Here is a 20,800-nt window from a genome sequence, read left to right as displayed (position 1 = left end):
CTTTGAGGAAGCCATGATTTTTAAAGTGGTATAAATGTGGGGTCAGGGTTATGTCACAAAATTGTTTTGAATTACTTGCTTAGTTTTAGGAATTTTTGATCAAAAATATTTTGATCTCTCTTCGGGCGTAGTTTCATTCCTGGTGAGCCAAAATAGTGTAAGGTGGTAGAGTTCCAGACCAGGCCCAGAGAGGCCTGAGTTCAAACATGAAGTTTACTGGATTATCGATCTTAAGCCAGCCTCTCTCGGCCTAGCCTGCTTCACAGAGTTTCTGTAAGGGTGAAAACAGGGAATCGGGGGACCTGCTTTTCAGAGCAGAAGGCATAGTTCACAAGTATGCAGACCACTTTTACCCCATTTGCAGATGTGGAACAAATACTGAGAAAGAATAACTCCACAGGGAATAGACCCATAAGTCCATGACCTTGTAGGTCCATTCAACTCTTTATTCAATGTTTGCTTTCAACCCCAGCTAAACGGCTAAGCAATCCAATGTGTGACTGTTATGACTCCATTGACTTAATCCCTCAATACACTGGTGTGATATTTTTATGGAACCATTACTAAAAACACATTGGTGCAAGAAGATTGATCATGACCAAAATAACAGCAGCATTAAAGGTATAAGTGATGGGAAATCCAATTGCGCACTCTAGTACATTTTAAAATACAGTGGTACCTTGGTTCTCAAATGCCTTGGTACTCAAAGAACTTGGAACCCAAACACTGTAAACCCGGAAGTAAGTGTTCCAGTTTGTGAACTTTTTTCAGAAGCCGAACATGCTCCTTTCTGAGTGTTAGACTTCCGATTTGAGTGCCACACTTCCGATTTGAGTGTTATGCTGAGGTCCATCTGTTTTTGCTATTTATTTTGCATTTTTGTTTTTGCGGCTCTTTTCGTTTTGTTTTTGTGACTGTGTGGAACCCAGTCCAGCTACTGGATATATTGATTGTGTGACTGCAGTGCATTGTTTATTGCTTTCATTTTATGGATCAATGGTCTCATTAGATAGTAAGGATCATGTTAAATTGCTGTTTTAGGGGTTGCTTTTAAAAGTCCGGAACGGATTAATCCATTTTGCATTACTTTCTATGGGAAAGTGCACCTTGGTTTTGGAATGCCTTGGTTTTGGAACAGACTTCTGGAACGGATTAAGTTTGAGAACCAAGCTACCACTGTACACTTGGCGTAGTTTGTTCCATACTGGAATAATGCTAAGTCACAAGAAAATGCTTTTTGGTCTACAGAATAAAAGCTCATCCCTAAAAGATGCTTTTGGCTCACTCTTCACATGGGGGGGCGGGGAGGCCAAATGGCAGCCCAGAGCAGATGGAGAAGCAAATGGGAATGGCAGGAGAGCTTGCTGGGCACTGTCAGAACAGTTGAAAACACTCTGCAGAGTTACACTGGAACTGTTCTCCAAGAAGGCATACTTTCTAAAGGGTCCTTTAAAAAACCCCACCTTTGCTGAGAAATCTGAAACACAGGCTCCATGATACTTTTTCAAACCCCTCTGGTCAGAAAACCCAGTGGAAAACATACCAGAAACCAACAACAGGTTGAGGGGAAGGGGAATAGACAACAAACTGTAAATTACACAATCGGTTGGAGGGGTTTTATAGATCATCTTGCCAACCTCTGCTAGAGTTTCCCCAGCAGACGGCTTTCTAGCTTCTGGCTGGAGACGTTCCACAAGGGACACCCTTAGGCTATTGGTTCCACTGTCAAATTCCTCTTGATGTATTTCCTAACATTCAACCAGAATCTACCTTTCCATAGCTTAAGCTCATTAGATGTTGTTTTGTCCTCTGGGGAATAAGAATACAAGGCTATGAACACATTAGTGGTTTAAAACACAGCAAGGTCATTTCTCCCTATTGCATTTTCGATCTCATTTGGCACCCTGCTGTACACACCGGAGAAAAGCAGGTGGTCACCTGATGCCCTTACCTCTCCCCTTGCAACCCCCCTCCCCCCGAACTCCTATCACAAAGCCTTCACCTGAGCATATGCTGCCACCCACGCAAGTTCAATGGCTGTGAAGCGAACATGGCTTAAGCTACCCTTTCAGGTATGATGCTGGTTTGAAAAGAAAAAGTATCATGCAACAATATTTCTCCAGAAACTACAGGGTAGCTTTAATCTGAGCCTTTGAAGCTGAGATCTTTCCCTGTCTGCATCTGTGCTGGAATTGTTTTAAGCTTAAGATGTTTTACATATTACTGGCCACCCTGGGCTCCTTTCAGAGGAAGGGTGGGTTATGAATTTAATATTTTATTATTAATATCATGAGTAACATCAGAGCTGGCAAAGCCATTAGGCAGGGTGAAGCTACTGCTTCAGGCAGCAGAAGCCCCCCCTCCCAATAGAACACCCATGGGAGAAGCCTGCTGCCACCACAGTGCTGATTTTGGGGGCAAGAGCATGTCCGTTTTGGGCAAGATCTCACTTGAAATTGTGCAAGATCTCCCCATTTTGCCGCAAGTGGTGAAACAGGACACATCAGCCCTGTGTAACATGTAAAGGTAAAGGAAAAGGTACCCCTGACCGTTGGGTCCAGTCGCAAATGACTCTGAGGTTGCGGCGCTCATCTTGCTCTATAGGCCAAGGGAGCCGGTGTTTGTCCGCAGACAGCTTCCAGGTCATATAGCCAGCATGACTAAGCCACTTCTGGTGAAACTAGAGCAGCGCACAGAAACACCATTTACCTTCTTGTCGGAGTGGTACCTGTTTATCTACTTGCACTTTGACATGCTTTCGAACTGCTAGGTGAGCAGGAGCTGGGACTGAGCAATGGGAGCTCACCCCATCGCAGGGATTCAAACCGCTAACCTTCTGATCAGCAAGCCCTAGGCTCAGTGGTTTAGACCACAGTGCCACCCGCGTCCCTTGTGTAACATGCACGTGGATTCAGATGCTAACAGCGGGAGTGCATTGGAGCCAGAGTAAAAGTCCAATATGTAAACAGTCCAAGTTTTCCCTTCTCCGGGCTAAACAGTTGCAATTGCAACCAGTTCCTTCAGCTCCCTTCCCCACAGCAGACATTTTCCTGCCTGTGGGCTTCTTGAAGGAATGTGCTGGACCACAGTGAGAACAGGATGATGGACCAGATGTGCCTTTGGCCTGATCCAGCTGGGCTCTTCTTTCGTTCTTATATTCCCTACACCTGATCATCTTCACTGGCCTACTCCGAACCTGTTCCAATTTGTTTTCAGCATCTTAAAGTTTGGCACCCAGAACTGGGTGAGGCCTAAATACCAGATAAAGTTGGCTATTGAGGCCTAAATACCAGACAAAGTGGGCTATTGCTTCCCCGTGACTTAGAAACTATTGTTCTATTCACACATCATTATCCTGCTGCCCAGGACCTTTGGATCCTGCCTCTCTACAGAAATGCCTGTGGATTAGCAGCTATTGCTATCAGCCAAGAAGGCACATAACTTCCCCCAAAGAATCCTGGGCGCTGTACTTTGTCAGGGGTTCTGCAAACTTGTAGCTCCATGAAAGGGTAAACTATAGTTCTCATTATTCTTTGGGGGAAAGCCATGTGTTTCCAACATGCCAAATGTGTCAGAATTGCTGCTTCGCCAGCTCCCCCCCCCCCCCGCAGCTGAGCTGCATCTTGTTTCGAACCATTTTAAATTTTGTGCGTATCATCTTCTTCCGGCTACGTGACCTATCTTTAAAAATATAAGAAGAGCTCTGCTGAACCAGCCCAAATGCTTGTCTAGTCCAGCTTTCCATTATCACAATGGACAACCAGACGTCTGTCCGCAAGCAGGTAAACAGAAGCACTACTGCCTTTGACAATGAAGGTGGAGCGTGGCTGCAAAGTTGCAGCAAGCAGGGTCAGCAAAACCACCACCACTGTCATGTTAGAAAGCCCATCGGAAGCCTTTGCATTTCCAAACTAGGAATAAAAAGCTGGGAAAAGAGACAATTCTTTTCTTTAAAAATGCCCCTGAGCATGGGCAAAGGGCCTATTCTTTTTTTTCATCACAGGACACAAATGGAGGATTTCAGAAAGGATTGAGACTTGACATCTGACTCTTTTGAGAGTTAACCCCTTCCTTGCCACCCCCACCCTCTGGGTCTGCAGAGAGATACTTGCACAGACTGGCCACCTGCTCTACTCTACAGAGTAGAGTCCTCCATTCAAATGGCTGTGAAAGGACAAGTCCTCTATTTCAAGGAGTCCTCTGGTTGAAACACTGAGCTCCTGTCCGACCCCTGCTTTCTACGCAGGGCACAAGGAAAGTGTGGATGAGCCCACGGTCCGACTGAAGTCTGGTTTTATGATAAGAGAACTTAGGGAGGGAGAGAAGTATTGAAGTTGCCCGTCACAGTGACTGCCGCCCAGAGAGCACACTGGCCAGGCACAAGCAGGTCACCTGCTCGCAGTCTTCACCACTAGCGTAAGCTGCATTGCATTTGGGTGACGCCTTTCCTCTTTTAGTGGGGGGGGGGGGAGAGAAGCTGCCTTACAGCAAATCCCTCCCGCCTTCTCCGCCTTGGAAACAATCCGCGCGCCCTTCTAGGAGCGGCCCACGTGCTATTCCCAGAGAGCGCGGTGGCCCTGCCTCGACGGGGCGGGCGGTGACTTTTCTTTCTTACCTGCCTCTCGAGACGCCCCGGGGCGCATGAGCCCATGGACTCTGCAGAGGCGGCTTCGAAGCCGGTGGGCGCGGCGGGCCAGCTCCAGCAAGCGACCCTCTAGGTCCGCGAGCAACGCCGCCGAGTGTCCGCAGAGATCCGCCAGCTGCCGCAACAGCGCCAGCGTCGCCAGGCCGCACACGTCGTGGAGCTGGGCCAGCGGCAGAGCAGCCAAGCGAGGGGCGACGGCAGCGGAGGGCAGCAGCCGGCGCGGTTCCACCGTGCGCTTCCAGAAGGGCATCTTGTTGTCCTTGTTGCCCTCCGAAGAGGAGCCGCCGCTGTCCGGGCGTCCCTCGGAGTGGATCTGCTGCCTGGAGGTCGGTCGGCGCCAGGCTGCTGCTACTTTTCTAGACAAGGAGGAAGCTGACGGCCGCTCGTCCGACGGGGCCTCCCAGGAGCGGTCCGGTTCTTCCTCCGCTTGCCCGGGACTTTGAGGCAGTAGAAGTCGAGTTCTCCTGAGCTGCTTCCCGAGCCTGACCAGCCTGGGGAACGCCTCGCCTCGACGGGGAACCCCGAGGAAGAGCTGCTAGTATAACCCCAAAGGATTAGAAGGGGCGGCTCTCCTATTTTCCCGAGCAGATTTATTTTGGAAGCGGCCGACTGTCGGTGGTAGCAGACTTAGCAAGAGAGAAGCGAGAGGCTGTACTGACATCATCAGTTTGGTTTTGCAGCCTCAGTTCGCGAGTTGCTCTCTCAGGCCCACCCTAAGAGCAGCGACCGTCCCCTCGCCGGAGCTCAGAGCCAGCCGGATCCGATGCTATGTCACTTCAGAAAAAAGTCCTCCTTGAATGGGGCTCCACTCCGGTCAGGATGGCGAAGCCTTACTGGGCGGGTGTTCCTCACACACGAATGCCAAACCGAGTGTACATTAATGGATGGGTGGGGAATTCTCCTCTGTTTGGCTTTCCGCCCCGCGTGAAGAGCAACGTGCACAAGAAAACGTGCACGGTTCCACCACAGATAGTTATACTTCTCCCATTGTTTTCACCGGGAGAGTTAGTTAAAACACCTGCGCTTTTGCCAAAGGCAAACATGAGAGTGGTAGAGAGAGAGGGGTGATTTTCATCAGAAGAGAAGTGTTAGGCTCCCATGCATTCCGGTCCTGGTCCTGCACCCCTTCGCTAACTACTTGCACTTCACATTCAAAGACACATTAACTTAGGTTTGACTGCAAACTGTTTACACTTTGCCTGAGACTATAAGTCCGTGTTCACATTAAAACCTTAGGGTGCAGAGAAGTTGTCCGCCACCCAGTGCTTGCTAGCCTTTCAGATTATCATGATTTCATTAGTGTCAGATTCGTTTCTGTTTGTGTACATAGTGTTGATGGGGCAGGGATACTTTTACCCTATGCAAAGGTGTTCACACCTTGGCCACAGGTGAATTAGGAAGAGCTTAAGGACGCCTGCCAGTGTTAAGCTCGTTTTAGAAAGGAAAACATCAAACAGTAATATTTTATAGCAAAATACAGGATACATAATGCGTTTTGAATAACGTCATGTGAACCTTAACCCAGCACTGGAAGCACTGTGATTGTGCAGTAAATGTGAGTGTGGACACAGCCTAAATACCATTGACCCAAGTTGGACTAAATGCTGAGTAAAGATGAACAGGACTGAGCTCTGTGTGTGTGCAGAAAGCAACTATAGGGTTGCACTCTGTCACCTCAGCTTTTGGCTGAAGGCAGGCTTGGGACGCTGTGGTGGGAAAGATGTGTGAACTTAACTTCCCCTTGAGATCTGTCCCCGCCCCCAACTGCAGAAAAGAAGCTAGAAACCCTCTTGAGGATTCCTTCCTAGAAACTGTAGGCATCTTTAATTTGCAGAAGAATGCCCCACTGTATTCAACGAACTATTATTCCCAAGGAAGTACCGTATATGTCTGGTTGCAGAAGCATGGCATTTCCAAACTCCTAAAGTTCTTATATCTCTTCCCCCTCTAAAACAAAAAAGAGCTAGTAGGATATTCAGAGTTTGTCTACCCTGGAATTTAATGTGTGTTTGTAGCTATTTGCACTCCCATTTAATTTGTGTCATTCGCATGACGTTACCCTCAGACAACACCAATCTCGATGCTTTGTCAATTCAGATTTTACCTGATGCAGGGATAATCCAATAAATTGGAGAAAACCATCTTGAACACACTACTCTCATTTGTTTCCATGGCTTTTGGTGAATGGATCAAATGTCACTTATAACTGATGTATTGAGCAGCAATCTGAAAAGTATGGTACGTGCTGAGAATTTACAAATGCTCTCATTTCTTTTCCAGCATGCTAGTAAGGACAGGGCAGGAGCTCAGATAAACACACTTTTGATCCCTTAAAGGTAAAGGGACCCCTGACCATTAGGTCCAGTTGCAGACGACTCTGGAGTTGCTGCGCTCATCTCGCTTTACTGGCCGAGGGAGCCGGCGTACAGCTTCCGGGTCATGTGGCCAGCATGACTAAGCCGCTTCTGGCGAACCAGAGCAGTGCACAGAAATGCCGTTTACCTTCCCACCAGAGCGGTACCTATTTATCTACTTGCACTTGACGTGCTTTCAAACTGCTAGGTTGACAGGAGCAGGGACTGAGCAACGGGAGCTCACCCCGTTGCAGGGATTCGAACCGCCGACTTTCTGATCAGCAAGCCCTAGGCCTAGGCTCAGTGGTTTAACCCACAGTGCCACCCGCGTCCCTTTTAGTTGCAGAAAAGTTGCAGAAAACAAGTAAATATATGATGGCAACTGGTATACAATTGCCTGACTACAGAATGTGATTTAGCACACTTCTTGAGTGTGTTTTTATATATTTAAAAAGAAAAAGACAAGGTGCACGTACAGCTCTCTCTCTTTTTTTTTTTTTTGCACACATGCCCTGTCAGTACTTAATTGGCATCATAGAATCAACAACCAAGAAGGCAGCAGACACAAAGGAGAATGCCTGCTGATACGAACTGGAAAGAATGGAGTTGCTTCTCGTACACAAATTCAAATACATATTAGTGTCAACTACTCTGGTCTAATTTGAATGGTGGGGGAAATGGTTCAACATGGTCAAAATGGTCAAATGTGGAGCAGCAATAAAAAGTTAAAACTTCTCTCTCACACACACTACCTGCTGGGTGCTCACCTGCCCCGTGAAGTGAAAATGCTCTAATGTTGAAAACCACCTTTGTTTTTAGACAAAATTATATGGTAGAAGGAACACTGTAATTCCCCAGAACCTGCTACCTTTCCTCATTCAGCAGGCACTTCCAGGCAGTCACCATTTTTCATTGGGATTCAGTCACATACTGGCAAATTAAAGTGGCACAACTAAAGTTTATTTAAAGCGCTTAATGTAGCAAACCCACCCACCTGAACTGGGACTTTTGGCAACAAGAAGGTGATGGAGGAGATGCACTGACTGAATGTTCAATAGATAACATCATCTGAGCTCCCCACAAATGTGCGAACAAGGATGAATGTTCAATAGACGGGACATCTGCGAGTAGCCACTATAGTAATTAATTTTGCATGTGAGCCTATTCCCACAGCCCTGTCCTAACTGGGTGTGTATGTGTGTGCTGTGCTCTTTCTTAGTTGTAGCACATTGTTATGTGAGCAGGTGTTAACACAAAACACATCATCATTTGCACATACTCTGGTAACACCAGATCCTTGATATATCTCAAAAGCATACATAATGGGACTGCTGATGGGTCATAAGATGAACTTCATTTACTATTACACTTCAGAAAAATAACTATTTTGGGGCAGGGCCATGTCAGCATTCGGTGCTTTGCGGTTCTATCCTATATTATCACTTCTCTATACAGTATACAAGTTTCCTACAGCTGAACTACTTATTGAGCATCCATCCTAATCTGCTTGCACAAAGCTTATGCAGGGGTTAGATTATGCCCAGACTTGATTAAGGATCCCCCCCCCGATTTATTTCTAGGGAGCTAATGCATCAATTAACACCCATCCTGATTTGCTTTTGTGGTATTTCTACACCTTCCTAATAACCATTTATTCATCACACACTTTTCAGAGCATTTTCCCATTGCTTTCCTGACATCAAAAAGTCCATTAAAAAAATGGATTTGCTGCACTAAGCTGATAGAGCACTTTTAATATGCTTTAATTGTGCAAACCTAAATATCTGGTATGCACTTGAATCCCTCCCACAAAATATTGACCACCTGGAGGCTTGCAGGTGTCAAATACCAGCAAGCTATCAATTTATAAAAGCTTTCCTTGAGATTCATGCTCACAATTTGTTGCTGGATACGTTGACAGGTCCAGTTCCTAATGTCTGTGGGGATATATTGTCCCAATTCCTTATCCTACCAATATTAATAGGCATAGTCTTCATAATGATGCTATATACTTTAATCACTATTTTTTTGGTTTCTGTTCTTTCGTCATTCTGTTATTTCTGAAAGACTTGTATTTCCTTATCAGGTAATAGGCCTGACTTGAAAATATTGGAGCAAATAATAACATTGCCCCATTCTGTTACTTATTTCTTCACTGGATTTGAAAATACTTGTAATCTTCAAGGGCACTGAATTCCAAAAAGTAGGTGCCACAACCTAAAAGGCTGATTCCTATGTTATGTGATACAGGCCTTCTGATAAGATGGTATCTACAAGAGGCCCTCATCTGCAAAGTGCAGTGATCTATTGGGTCTGCAAGGGGTGAGAGAGAATCTTTCAGATATCCTTGTCCTAAGCTATATAAGGCTTTTCACACCAAAACCAGCATCTTGAACTTAGCCCAGTATTTCTGCTCCAAATGTTGGATTTATCAGATTGTTCAAAATCTTTTAACTGTCATTCTTTAGGTAAGCTACTTTCTAAAGAATGAAACATCCCGCTTCATTTTTAAAAACTCCCATTTTGGAAATTTCAGGAGGCTTGTTTTTTTTATAAAAAAAATACTTGTGCACATAGGAGCCAACTCCTAGGGGCTGTGGGGGCTTCAGCCCCCCCTCAATAAAATATTTGATATGGTATGTGTGTCATGTGATCAATTATGCAGGGCAGGTCTCTGCTCCCCGAATATTTTATTCAAGTTGGCGCCTCCGTTTGTTCAGTATGACAGTTAAATATAGCATGCTGCCTAATTTATGTAACTTCAGTAAATTATTTAATTGTCTGTTTCCAAATTGCATATTACCATACCTTCATTCTATTGGTTGAATAAGACACAATAATGCACGTGTGTGTGTGTGTGTGTGCGCGCGCGCACACACACACACACACACACATACTGTTGGGGTATAATGTTCTGCACCACCTCCACTGAAGACTCCAGGTGTAAATATGTGTACAATAAGCCATATTTCTTCCAGACACTAGCCTCTGCTGTGCCTTGATTTTCCCAACGGAAACACAACCCTTTGTGAGCACCTGGAACTTCTTGGATCTCGCTATGACTCAACGGAGATTGTGAGTGGTACACAACTTTGTATTATTTATGTGTACTTGCTGTATGATTTGTACTTGTAGTATGCTTTGATAAATGAGTAAAAAGGCTACAACAGAGCATGTGCAAAGTACTTCTCTCACTCTCTCTCTCTCTCTCTCTCTCAGTACTGTTCCCAATGCTCACAATTAACCCTCATGGCCACAATTCTTTGATAATTTTGTGATGACTTTTAGCAGGTTTTGTCACATTGGCTCAAGCAGCCATATGGCTGCTGCTGCAATGGGCACATCCGGAAATGTGCATCTGATTTTAGCACTCTAGTGCCTCTGCACAAGTTGCATTTGTGACTGAGGGTGCCCGTCAAGAGCTGCATGGCCTGAGAGCCAATGCAATGTCAGAGTGTTGATGAGGACTGGGTTCAAATCACCACTCAGCCATGCAGTCATTAGGTGACCTTGGGCTAGCCATTACAGTCGTACCTCAGTTTAAGAACTTAATTTGCTCTGGAGGTCCGTTCTTAACCTGAAACTGTTCTTAACCTGAGGAACCACTTTAGCTAATGGGGCCTCCTGCTGCCGCTGCTGTGCAATTTCTGTTCTCATCCTGAAGCAAAGTTCTTAACCAGAGGTACTATTTCTGGGTTAGCGGAGTCTGTAACCTGAAGCGCCTGTAACCTGAGGTACCACTGTATTTCTCATTCTAACCTTCTTCACCACTGTGTGCCCCTTGAGCCCTCTGAAATTGGCTGGGGGGAGGGGGAAGGTGTTCAGAAAAACCCCAGAATTTTCATGGGAGTCAGCTCCTAGCAGCCAAGGGGTCTTTGCTTTCCCCATAAAATATTTGAGGGGGCTATCCCCCCCAAAAAAGTTGATGGGCATTGCCATTCAAATGGTGTGTGTGCACCGCATCACGTGATTGATTGTGTGTGGGCCCCAATATTTTATTCAAGTTGGCCCCCCTGCCCAGTGTAGGGCAAGGAGAGCGGGGGATTCTTCCATCTGACAAACGGAAACGCTTGCTCAGACAAAATGATGAGAAGAGCGCAGCATTGAATTCCGCCCATAGTAATTAAAGTTGACTTCAGATTGAGACTGTGCAGCTAAAAGCATTACTGAGGAAATGTGGGTGCCACATTATGAGGTAATTCTGTGAAGGGTGGTACTGTGGTCTAAACCACTGAGCCTCTCGGGCTTGCTGATCAGAAGGTCGGCGGTTCGAATCCCCATGACGGGGTGAGCTCCCGTTGCTTGGTCCCTACTCCTGCCCACCTAGCGGTTCGAAAGCACATCAAAGTGCAAGTAGATCAATAGGTGCCGCTCTGGTGGGAAGGTAAACGGAGTTTCCGTGCGCTGCTCTGGTTCACCAGAAGCAGCTTAGTCATGCTGGCCACGTGACCCAGAAACTGTCTGCGCACAAACACCGGCTCCCTCGGCCTATAGAGCGAGATGAGCGTGCAACCCCAGAGTCGTCTGCAACTGGACCTAAAGGTCAGGGGTACCTTTACTTTTACCTTTACCACCAGTTAGCACTTTGTATGTGCTCAGAATTCTAAGTCCCTTTTTGTTCTTCTTTCTGCTGTCATTCAGATAGGGGGTGTCAGTGGGGGCCTGTCCTCTTATACTCCTTAAAGCACCAAGCACATTCATGGTGATACACAAATACTAAGTGAAAAACAACAGTGGCCTTGTTTCTTTTCACATTTCCTAACCTCAGCGTGGCGGGGGAGGGCGGTGGTGGTATAGGGGGAGGGCAGTGGTGGTATATCATTTCAATAGGTCCTTCCACTGCTATTTCTGCTGGATCCTTCCTTTTCCTCCACATCCAGCCACCTGCAAGTTGACTTCCAGCGTGATACTTTTAGAACAATGCATACTCGGGAGACAAAAATGCAATCTTCCAGTGCACAAAGTGAAATGAAATGAGAGGGCGATGGTTATAATTTATTGAATAGTTTTAGATTGCCGTCTGCTGGCCATTAATATTAAGGCAAGTGGTACCTTGGGTTAAGAACTTAATTCGTTCCGGAGGTCCGTTCTTAACCTGAAACTGTTCTTAACCTGAGGTACCACTTTAGCTAATGGGGCCTCCCGCTGCTGCCATGCTGCTGGAGCACAATTTCTGTTCTCATCTTGATGCACAGTTCTTAACCCGAGGTACTATTTCTGGGTTAGCGGAGTCTGTAACCTGAAGCGTCTGTAACCTGAAGCGTCTGTAACCCGAGGTACCACTGTATCCCAAACAGCCTGGCTGGCTAGCTGAGAGCTGAAGCAGAACACACACACACACCTCTTTATTTCATTATTCACATGATTAGGGATTAGGAAGAAAATTCAGTTAAGTTCACATTGAAAGGCGAATCTATCTAGGGGCTCATCCAGACTTCATTTTGTTGTGTGTTTCTAGGAACAGGTCCCATACCTCCCAACATCCCTCAGATGAAAATAGGGCCATTTTTCACTCCACCCCCAACAGACCCCCCTCGACCACCCATCATTTCGTGTCCTCCCCCTCTGAGCCTTTCCTATCAGAACAAGGGCGAATGCCACCAACACTTCACCAATGGGACATGCACACACATCCTCCACCATTGTCAAGTATGAAATCTCCTAAACAGGTGACAGTCAAATACTAATAATGCTAGCTTTGATTTCAGCACTTTGAGGCCCAGGGCAAGTACCTGGCTGCCCCACACTCTGGAAGCACCTGCAAGGTGTTGCTAGTAGGATAAAAAGCTCTCAACAGCTTGGGACTGGTTTACTTGTGGGATCAACTTGCCCAATGTATGCCCACTGAACCACTTCAATCTGTGGAACTGGCACTGTTATGGATGCCACATAATGCTAATTCCACGCTTGTAATAAATGCATCTTTTTGAGTGGCAGCACCTACACCTTGGAACTCCCTGCCCATTGAATTAGACACACACCTTCGCTGCATGCTTTTCAGTGCCTGCTTAAAACAGTTTTTGTTCAGGCAAGGCTATCCAGACCTATAGAAGTTACATATATTTTATTTCTTTTTTAGCTACTGTTGGTTTTACTCATCTTTTGAATATTTTAAAATACCTACTTTTCTTTTTCTTTAAAAAACACATTTTAACATCTTATTTTATATTTTTGTAAACAGCTAAAAGGTTTTTTTATAGAAGCAGTATATATGTGCATGTGTGTGTTTTAAATAAATAAAATAAAAAATACATCTCCAAGTGAATTCAATGCCTGCACTGAGAATTTATATTGCAGTAGTAAATTTGAATTTTACCCAAAACTATCACCCATCTATGGACGTGGGTGGTGCTGTGGGTTAAAACACAGAGCCTAGGGCTTGCCGATCAGAAGGTCAGCAGTTTGAATCCCCGTGACAGGGTGAGCTCCCATTGCTCAGTCCCTGCTCCTGCCAACCTAGAAGTTCAAAATCATGTCAAAGTGCAAGTAGATAAATAGGTACCGCTCCAGCGGGAAGGTAAACGACGTTTCCGTGTTTGCCAGAACACGTTTCTGCTCTGGTTTGCCAGAAGTGGCTTAGTCATGCTGGCCACATGACCCGGAAGCTGTACACCAGCTCCCTCGGCCAATAAAGCGAGATGAGTGCCGCCACCCCAGAGTCGGTCACGACTGGACCTAATGGTCAGGGGCCCCTTTACCTTAACCTATCACCCATCTATTCCTCAAGGCAGATCTTATGAAGAATAATTTGAATTATTCTGCACCAGTAATTAAACATGCTAACATGCAGTAGGCCAGAAATCTCTTCAACACTTTACTCTAGTTAAATAAGCAGGGATAGATTGTAATACATCTAAAAACATACACAGAAGGTGCTTTTCACTGTTGTGATGTTTACAAAGCCCTGAATTTCTGCACCCAAAATTAGCATTGCTCTAAAGGTATTTAAAATCAGGCAAATTGATCCCATGAGCTTAAATTCTGGGAGTCTTTTTAAGGCAACACAAATATGCAAGCAACTGGTTTCTGCAGAAAAACTGTATACCAAGACAGCAGTACTATTTCCCCTGCTCTATTTCTTTAGAGCATTTACCATTTGTGCAAAGTTTTTTTCTCTTACCAAAGACCACTACTTTGGATTTAGAACCATTAATAACTAGAATCGTTTTTGTACAGAAAGCAATAAATGTCTCAATAACTTTCTCATGCCGTCTTAAGATGTCAAAAATAAAATAATATCAACACAAAGTAGTACATTTACAAGTCTATCCAGAATCTTGGGCGTATGGATTTTTTTTATACGAATGTAGAACTATATTTTTTCATATAAAAATGAAAAGACAATGGATTTAAAATCCAGCCTTGTTGAACTCATTTACATGCAGGAAGCTCTGCAAGAACACATCTCCAGCCTGTTTGAACTGTCAAACATGTTTCTACACAAAGCACCCTTATTTCAGAAAGGAAGTCTCAAATCAATATTTGCTTTTAAAAAATAATTCCTCCTAGAGACAACTTCTATTTATAGAATCAAAACTGCACTTAAATCAATAAATGCAGCCAGGCTGCCTTTTGCCGTATATTAGTTATAAAGTGGAATACTGTAAAACAATCATCTTGCTATTCTGGAGTCAAGCCTGCTGTTCAGCATATAGGATTCTCTTCTGCCTGGGTCAGTAATACTTGAAGGACATTCTTCACATCGTGTTTAGATGATTTATCAGTTAGGCTGGTTTGTCTGTAATTTCTAGGATCTTGACAGTTCTTAAGCGTTGGTACAATGCGGCCTGCCAGGAGTGGACAGCATGGAGATCCACTCCCCTGACCTCTGGTCATTTGTGTCTCTGTTGCTTACCAGGAAGTAGAGAGCAAGTAGCAAGGTGGTGGCAAGGTGCAAACACAGCAGCAGAACCAATCCTGCTGCTGCTTTTGCAACCCCCTGCTTCCTCATACTAAGTAGCAGCAATGTGAGCTACTGGAGGTTAGTTGAGTGGTGGTACCCTACCATGCTGCCCACGACTGGTGCTGACTCATTCAAGAACCCTTGTCAAGAAGAGAAGAATCCTCTGTTTGCTACTCCAGTTCCTTTCCTACAACTAGTTAAGTCTGTGTGTTGGGAGTGAAAAAATACAGTAGATGCTTCCAAAAACCCAGACCTCCAACGAATTGCACCCCCTTATTTAGAAATTCACCATCTTGTCCCTTAGAAGGAAACAGGGGGAGTGGGGACTAATATAAGCTCCTCCTCCCAAGACTTTGGGCCTCTCCACATCATCCATGATGATATGTGATATCAGGGTGGTTTTTACTCTACCCCACTTTCAATACTGTTTGAGCCCTGCAAATATTTTGGAGATGCACATACTGCTTTGTTCCCAACTGGTGAACGTCCCATAGCTTCCTGCTGATCACCACTGCTGATCACCACCCACCACTAATCATAGAATTGTAGACTTGGAAGGGACCACTAGGGTCATCTAGTCCAACCCTCTGCAATGCAGGAATCTTTTGCCCAATGTAGGGCTTAAACCCACAACCCTGATATCAAGAGTCTCACGCTCTACCGACTGAGCTATGCACTGTTATTGCATTAATCTGTTGCAGAATGCACCTGCAAAAACACACCAGCGTGGTGGGATATTTTTTTTTTATCTGATCCCACTCACTCTCAGGCATTAACCTGAGATGCCATTTAAAGTGTGTAAACGTAATTGCACTTGAATCCCTCCTGCAAAATACTGACAGTCTGGAGGCACTCTGTGTTTATGGGTCATTTTGAGGAATCTTTGGAAAAGGACAAATTGCTGGATGACCTGATGCAAGAAGTAGATCTCTGAGCTGTCTCACAACTTGCCAAATATAAAGGAGGAAGTGATAATTAATCAATGGAGACAAACAAAGTGAGTGACTTACCAACTGAGGGGTGATTCATTATGATAATGAAGGACCTGGAACTTGTTAAAAACATTTTTTTCTGAAAGTAAGGAGCTGTTCACTGCACAAATGGAAAGTTGTAAAAATATGGGTTTGTGCATGGATCAGAAGGAGACTCTTCCCAAGACAAGCTGCTGATTTATAAATCCTTCGACAAATGTCTACAAAAGAGTTGATGGGAGGGAGGGGAGTAGCAGGGGGGGGGACATTAAAAAAATGTAAAGAAGGATGAAAAATAATCACAGCACTATAAGAAAATTATGTTGGGGGAAAAAACATTTAAAATCTGTTAAAGGGAACTCCAAATTCTGGTGAACAGAAGCAGAAAAGAGAAGATAAGAGAGAATAAAACCAGAGTCCAGAAATATGGCAGGCCTTATCTGTGTGTGCTTGATAAAAATCTGGAAACACAAACGCAGGATTCTTGGACATGTGCACTTCTGGGAAGTAACTCAAGGAGTAAACAGGAAGGTTCAACTGCAGGACACAAAAGATCTGGAACATGCCAGAGGGAAGGTGTATGCAGTTATGCAGCTTATGTGTTGAGGCACAGCCACCCTCTGAGACTAAGGTCATTGCAACTTACCTGGATGGTGCAAGAAAGCGCCGAAATGGAAAGAATCAACATATACCAAGCATTTGCAGGAGGTAGTCTACAACTCCAAGGAAAGCGTTCTTTTAGGCTCCTTTTTATTATTATCTTTCTCCCTCTAGAAGCGCAGAATGAGTTTTTAGAGAGACTTGGAATCCAGGGGAATCATTTACATACAGCTGCAACTTGGGTTTGGATTTGGTGGCCAAAGATAACCTATTACATGGGCAGAGTTTAAATGCTGGGTCAACATACTTTATTTTTTTGCATCTATCCTTCCTCAAAGACTCCAGGGCAGCTTCCAGGGCCCTCCAGTTGTAGCTGGACTGCACCTCCCACCAGCCTGTGTATGCATCATACATCCAAAGCTCATTTTAAGCACATCCCCACAAGAATCCTGGGAACTGTAGTTTGTTCAGGGTGCTGGGAATTGTAGTTTTGTAATGGGTAAATTATGCTTCTCAGTATTCCAGTGAGCTTCATGGCTGAGTCGGGATCTGAATCTAGCTGTCACTCTAAATCAGGTATCTTTAATCTGATTCCTTTTCTTTTCAATTTTTCTTTGGCTAGCAATATTTTTTGCAAAGGCTTCTGTTTTGAATTCACATAGACAATGCCTATTGATGTGAGTGGTTCCTTGGGATGTCAGAGAAGGACAGAAATCTAAATGGGAGTGGAAATTGCTGGTGTTGACCTATTCATCTCGCCTCCAGAACGGGAACCAATCCAGCAGATACGATCAGTATTTGCTGTAGTTGTTGCTTTCAGTCCCCAAATGACACATAATAGATTACTTTTACCCCACATTTGTGTTGCTTTCCCTTTGATGGGATGGAATAACGTAATGACAACTTAAGTTATGTAATTAATTATGGAAATTGTGTAGGTTGTGTAATTTTGCCCCATCGGACAGCAAGACAAATAATATAATTTTTGGTGGAATACAAACTGCGGCAGAATGGAAATAGCTCTGCATGCAACAACTGTGGAAAAGGAAACAAAGCCTTCTCAGTATTTGAAAACTGGTGTATCCATGCAAGAGCATTATGCTGGTTTCTACTTGCAGAGAAAAGAAAGGAAAACCTTATGTTATAAAAGCAGCAGCCTCTTCCACAGCTCAGTGCAAGACAGACGACCAAGCCTCAGTGAAATGTGATCACTGTTCCTGCGTCTGGGGCCCAGGCAGGAACAGCACCTTTTGCTGCAGCCTGCTTTGAGCACTACTTTGATTTTCTCTCATTAGCATGCGGAAGGGAGAGAAGTGTCACTCAATGGTGATCAATCAGTGTCAGTTCTGCTTATGGTGATTGAATGCAAGTCAAGTGAGCACCTGGGTCCCACAGGCTTTTTTTAAAGCACGATGAGCACATTTAGAGATTGGAGCACTGCATGGTGTGCCACGTGGGGCTCCCCTTGAGGAATGCTGACACGCTTCGGCAGCGAGACCACAGGAGCACATTACACTGATGGGCCAATATTTGCATTAGCCTCAGACAGGCACCAGTGAGAGAACTGGTTTTGATTTGCTAAAAGCTTAAATCAGGGGTGAGGAGCCTTTGGCCCATGGGCCAAATCTGGCCTGGCACAGGTCCTGATTTGGCTCGTGATGTGCTTTCCTCCAAACAACGACCCACCTTCCCTTCAACTGATATAATATGTGACAGCAGAGATGCAGCGGAAAGTCAGGGTGAGGGGGGTGAGTTCAAGCCGCTGATCAACAGTTGATGGTCAATGACTTCCTGCAAGGAACCCCATTGCACAGCTGATCCCTGTGGTCCACAGGCTGCACTATAGTTCCCAAGCACCCAACATTTAACTGGTTGTCGGGTGTTTGGGAAATACTGCACAGAGGACAGGTTGTCAAAGTTGGCCTGCACCAACCCCTAGTCTAAATGATTGGCACCTGACTATTGGCAGAGTACCTGCTTTGCATGCAGAAGGTCCTTGGTTCAATCCCTGACATCTCTAGTAGGACCTGAAGCCTTGGGAAGCTGCTGCCAGTCAGTGTACACAATATTGACCTTCTCTGACAAGGCAGCATCCTTTGTTCTTCTTTCCACCATCTGTAAGGGTAGCATCAGACAGAGTGCCTATGTGGAAGTAACTGCGGCCAGCTCATCCATGCAAATAACTGGTTATGAAAGGAATCTAATCACATCAGTAAGGAAATGCCAGGAGGTGAAGACTCACAGAAGATTGCACTTCCTATGCCACAATTAGGGGGGGAACCGGCTTCGTCGAAGTTCCGTAATATTTCAGGGTACCCACATTTCACACAGAGAAATTCACCTTCTACCTGATCAACCTCTGTGTCCATTAACCAGATCAGCCTCTTTCCATCCTGATGCCATCAGCTCTGACTGACAGGTGGTTCAGCAGGGTTTCAAGAGGAGGCCTTTCTCAGCAGTTGCTACTGATATTTCATTCTGACTCAAGATGGCAGGAATGGGAGCTTCTGCATGGAAAAGGTAAAAGGTAAAGGATCCCTGCATGGTTAAGTCCAGTTAAGGGCGACTATGGGGTTGCAGCGCTCATCTCGCTTTCAGGCCAAGGGAGCCAGCGTTTGTCCACAGACAGCTTTCCGGGTCATGTGGCCAGCATGACTAAACTGCTTCTGGCACAATGGAACACCATGATGGAAACCAGAGGTCACAGAAATGCCGTTTCCCTTCCCGCCGCGGTGGTACCTATTTATCTACTTACACTGGCATGCTTTCGAAATCCTAGGTTGGCAGGAGCTGGGACAGAGCAACAGGAGCTTACTCTGTTGCGGGGATTCAAACCGCTGACCTTCTGATCAACAAGCTCAAGAGGCTCAGTGGTTTAGACCACAGCACCACCCGCATCCCATACTGATCAGTTTCCCTAAACTTTCACGTTATAATTTTGCTGCAGGTTTTTTTCCCCTTGGGAAACTTATATTTCAGTTTCAAAGGTTTACTGGCCTGGCAATCCAATGAAGTTAAAATTACGTCCTCTTCAGGTATTGCTTCTCCCATGGCAAGAGGAAGAACAGGGATGTGCTGACTAGTTCTGCACTCTTTGGTGCACTGTTCTAATTCATGCAGGGAACCTCAGTAAATACAGCAGACTCTCCACTGCAGACATTTGTCCTCCAATACAGGAATCGGGGTAGGAGGAAGAATCAAACAGGGAGATTGGGGAGATCATGACCACCCTCCTCCCTGCCAGCTTCTGCTGCCTCCCCCACAACCTCTTGTGAACAGCAATGACTGTTGTTGTTACAAAAAGCAGACAAAGCCCGGAGTAACCTTTTTTTGGAAGATTGGCACTACTGTTTGGTTCTCAGGGGGTGTTTGAATGGATATTCCTGTACCGGCCAGTAGGTGGTGCTGGTCATCTATTCACGAAATCATCTTGCGCATTTCACAAACAGGTTTTTTGGGGGGAGATTAAGGGCTTCCCCCGACGTACCAGATGTAGTTGCCGTTTGAGCCAACATTTTATGGAGGGAATTTGTAGCTCTGTACCTGTGGTCGCACGTAGCGGCTATTAGAGAGTTGTGTTTTGATTCCTACAGGAGTGGTTGCTTGTGTCTGAACTGAGAAAAGTTCTGTGGCTGTAGGCACACCGCTCAGGTACCCAGGTATTCCTCCAGCCAGTAAACGTCAGCATTATGAGTATGCACGCAAGGATAGCCTTTCTATATCTTCTTTCCCTGTTTGTATTTAATGCCCAGTGCTCTAAGAGGAACAGAGTGTTTGTCCGAGCTATGGCAAACCTGGTTATTGTGATGTAATTTTGTCTGCAGATAACGCCTGTTATCTTGAGCAGTGCTTTGATCTAGTTAGCGTCGCCTCTGTCTGCCACATCTCTCCTCTGAACTGAGCTCGCAAACTGGCAGCCCAGACCTGTGAGAGGGAAGTGGCATGAAGCAGATGTTCCCAAAACACACCCACCAATCCAAAAGCAAAAAAACAAAAAACCAACCAGGACAGTGTTTGTATACATGCCACTCAAATGAAAGTACTGAGGATCCGTTCCAGATCTTTCACAAAATTTGGATTTTTTGGTGCTAGAAGAAAAGCTGCTTTTTTTAAAAAAAAAACATTATTCCAGATTATTATATTAATAAATATAATGTTATGTGAAAGCGTACCAGAAAGAAAACGTGAAAAAACAGCAGCTATGCCACTCTTAATGGTAATAATAATTATTATTTTCATACCCTGCCCATCTGGTAAGTGTGGAAAAGTCCTCCGGCTATGTTTTATATCTCAAAACAGTGACAAAAGCATATTCTATGAGTTTTAT

At 45.0% G+C, this 20,800-nt stretch overlaps 1 protein-coding gene and 1 long non-coding RNA gene across 2 annotated transcripts in view; both read right to left on the bottom strand.

Annotated features, from left to right (window-relative positions):
• The window catches only part of NHSL2 (NHS like 2), a 111,487-nt gene extending 106,347 nt beyond the window's left edge, over positions 1-5,140 (bottom strand). The window contains exon 1 of the mRNA XM_083595821.1: positions 4,616-5,140. Within this exon, the coding sequence (XP_083451947.1) occupies positions 4,616-4,895 (280 nt within the window). The 5' untranslated portion in view covers positions 4,896-5,140. The remainder of the gene's footprint in view (positions 1-4,615) is intronic.
• A 13,601-nt stretch (positions 5,141-18,741) lies between these two features.
• On the bottom strand, positions 18,742-20,228 carry LOC310753942. Its single transcript, XR_014543517.1, has 2 exons — positions 20,017-20,228; positions 18,742-18,980 (listed from the first exon to the last, which is right to left on the bottom strand). It is a non-coding gene; the product is annotated as an uncharacterized lncRNA (long non-coding RNA).
• Between the last annotated feature and the right edge of the window lie 572 nt (positions 20,229-20,800).

This window comes from Podarcis filfolensis (genome assembly GCF_964270895.1).
Source record: "Podarcis filfolensis genome assembly, chromosome: Z".
NCBI lineage: Eukaryota > Metazoa > Chordata > Lepidosauria > Squamata > Lacertidae > Podarcis > Podarcis filfolensis.
This window is presented reverse-complemented; position numbering and strand designations above follow the sequence as displayed.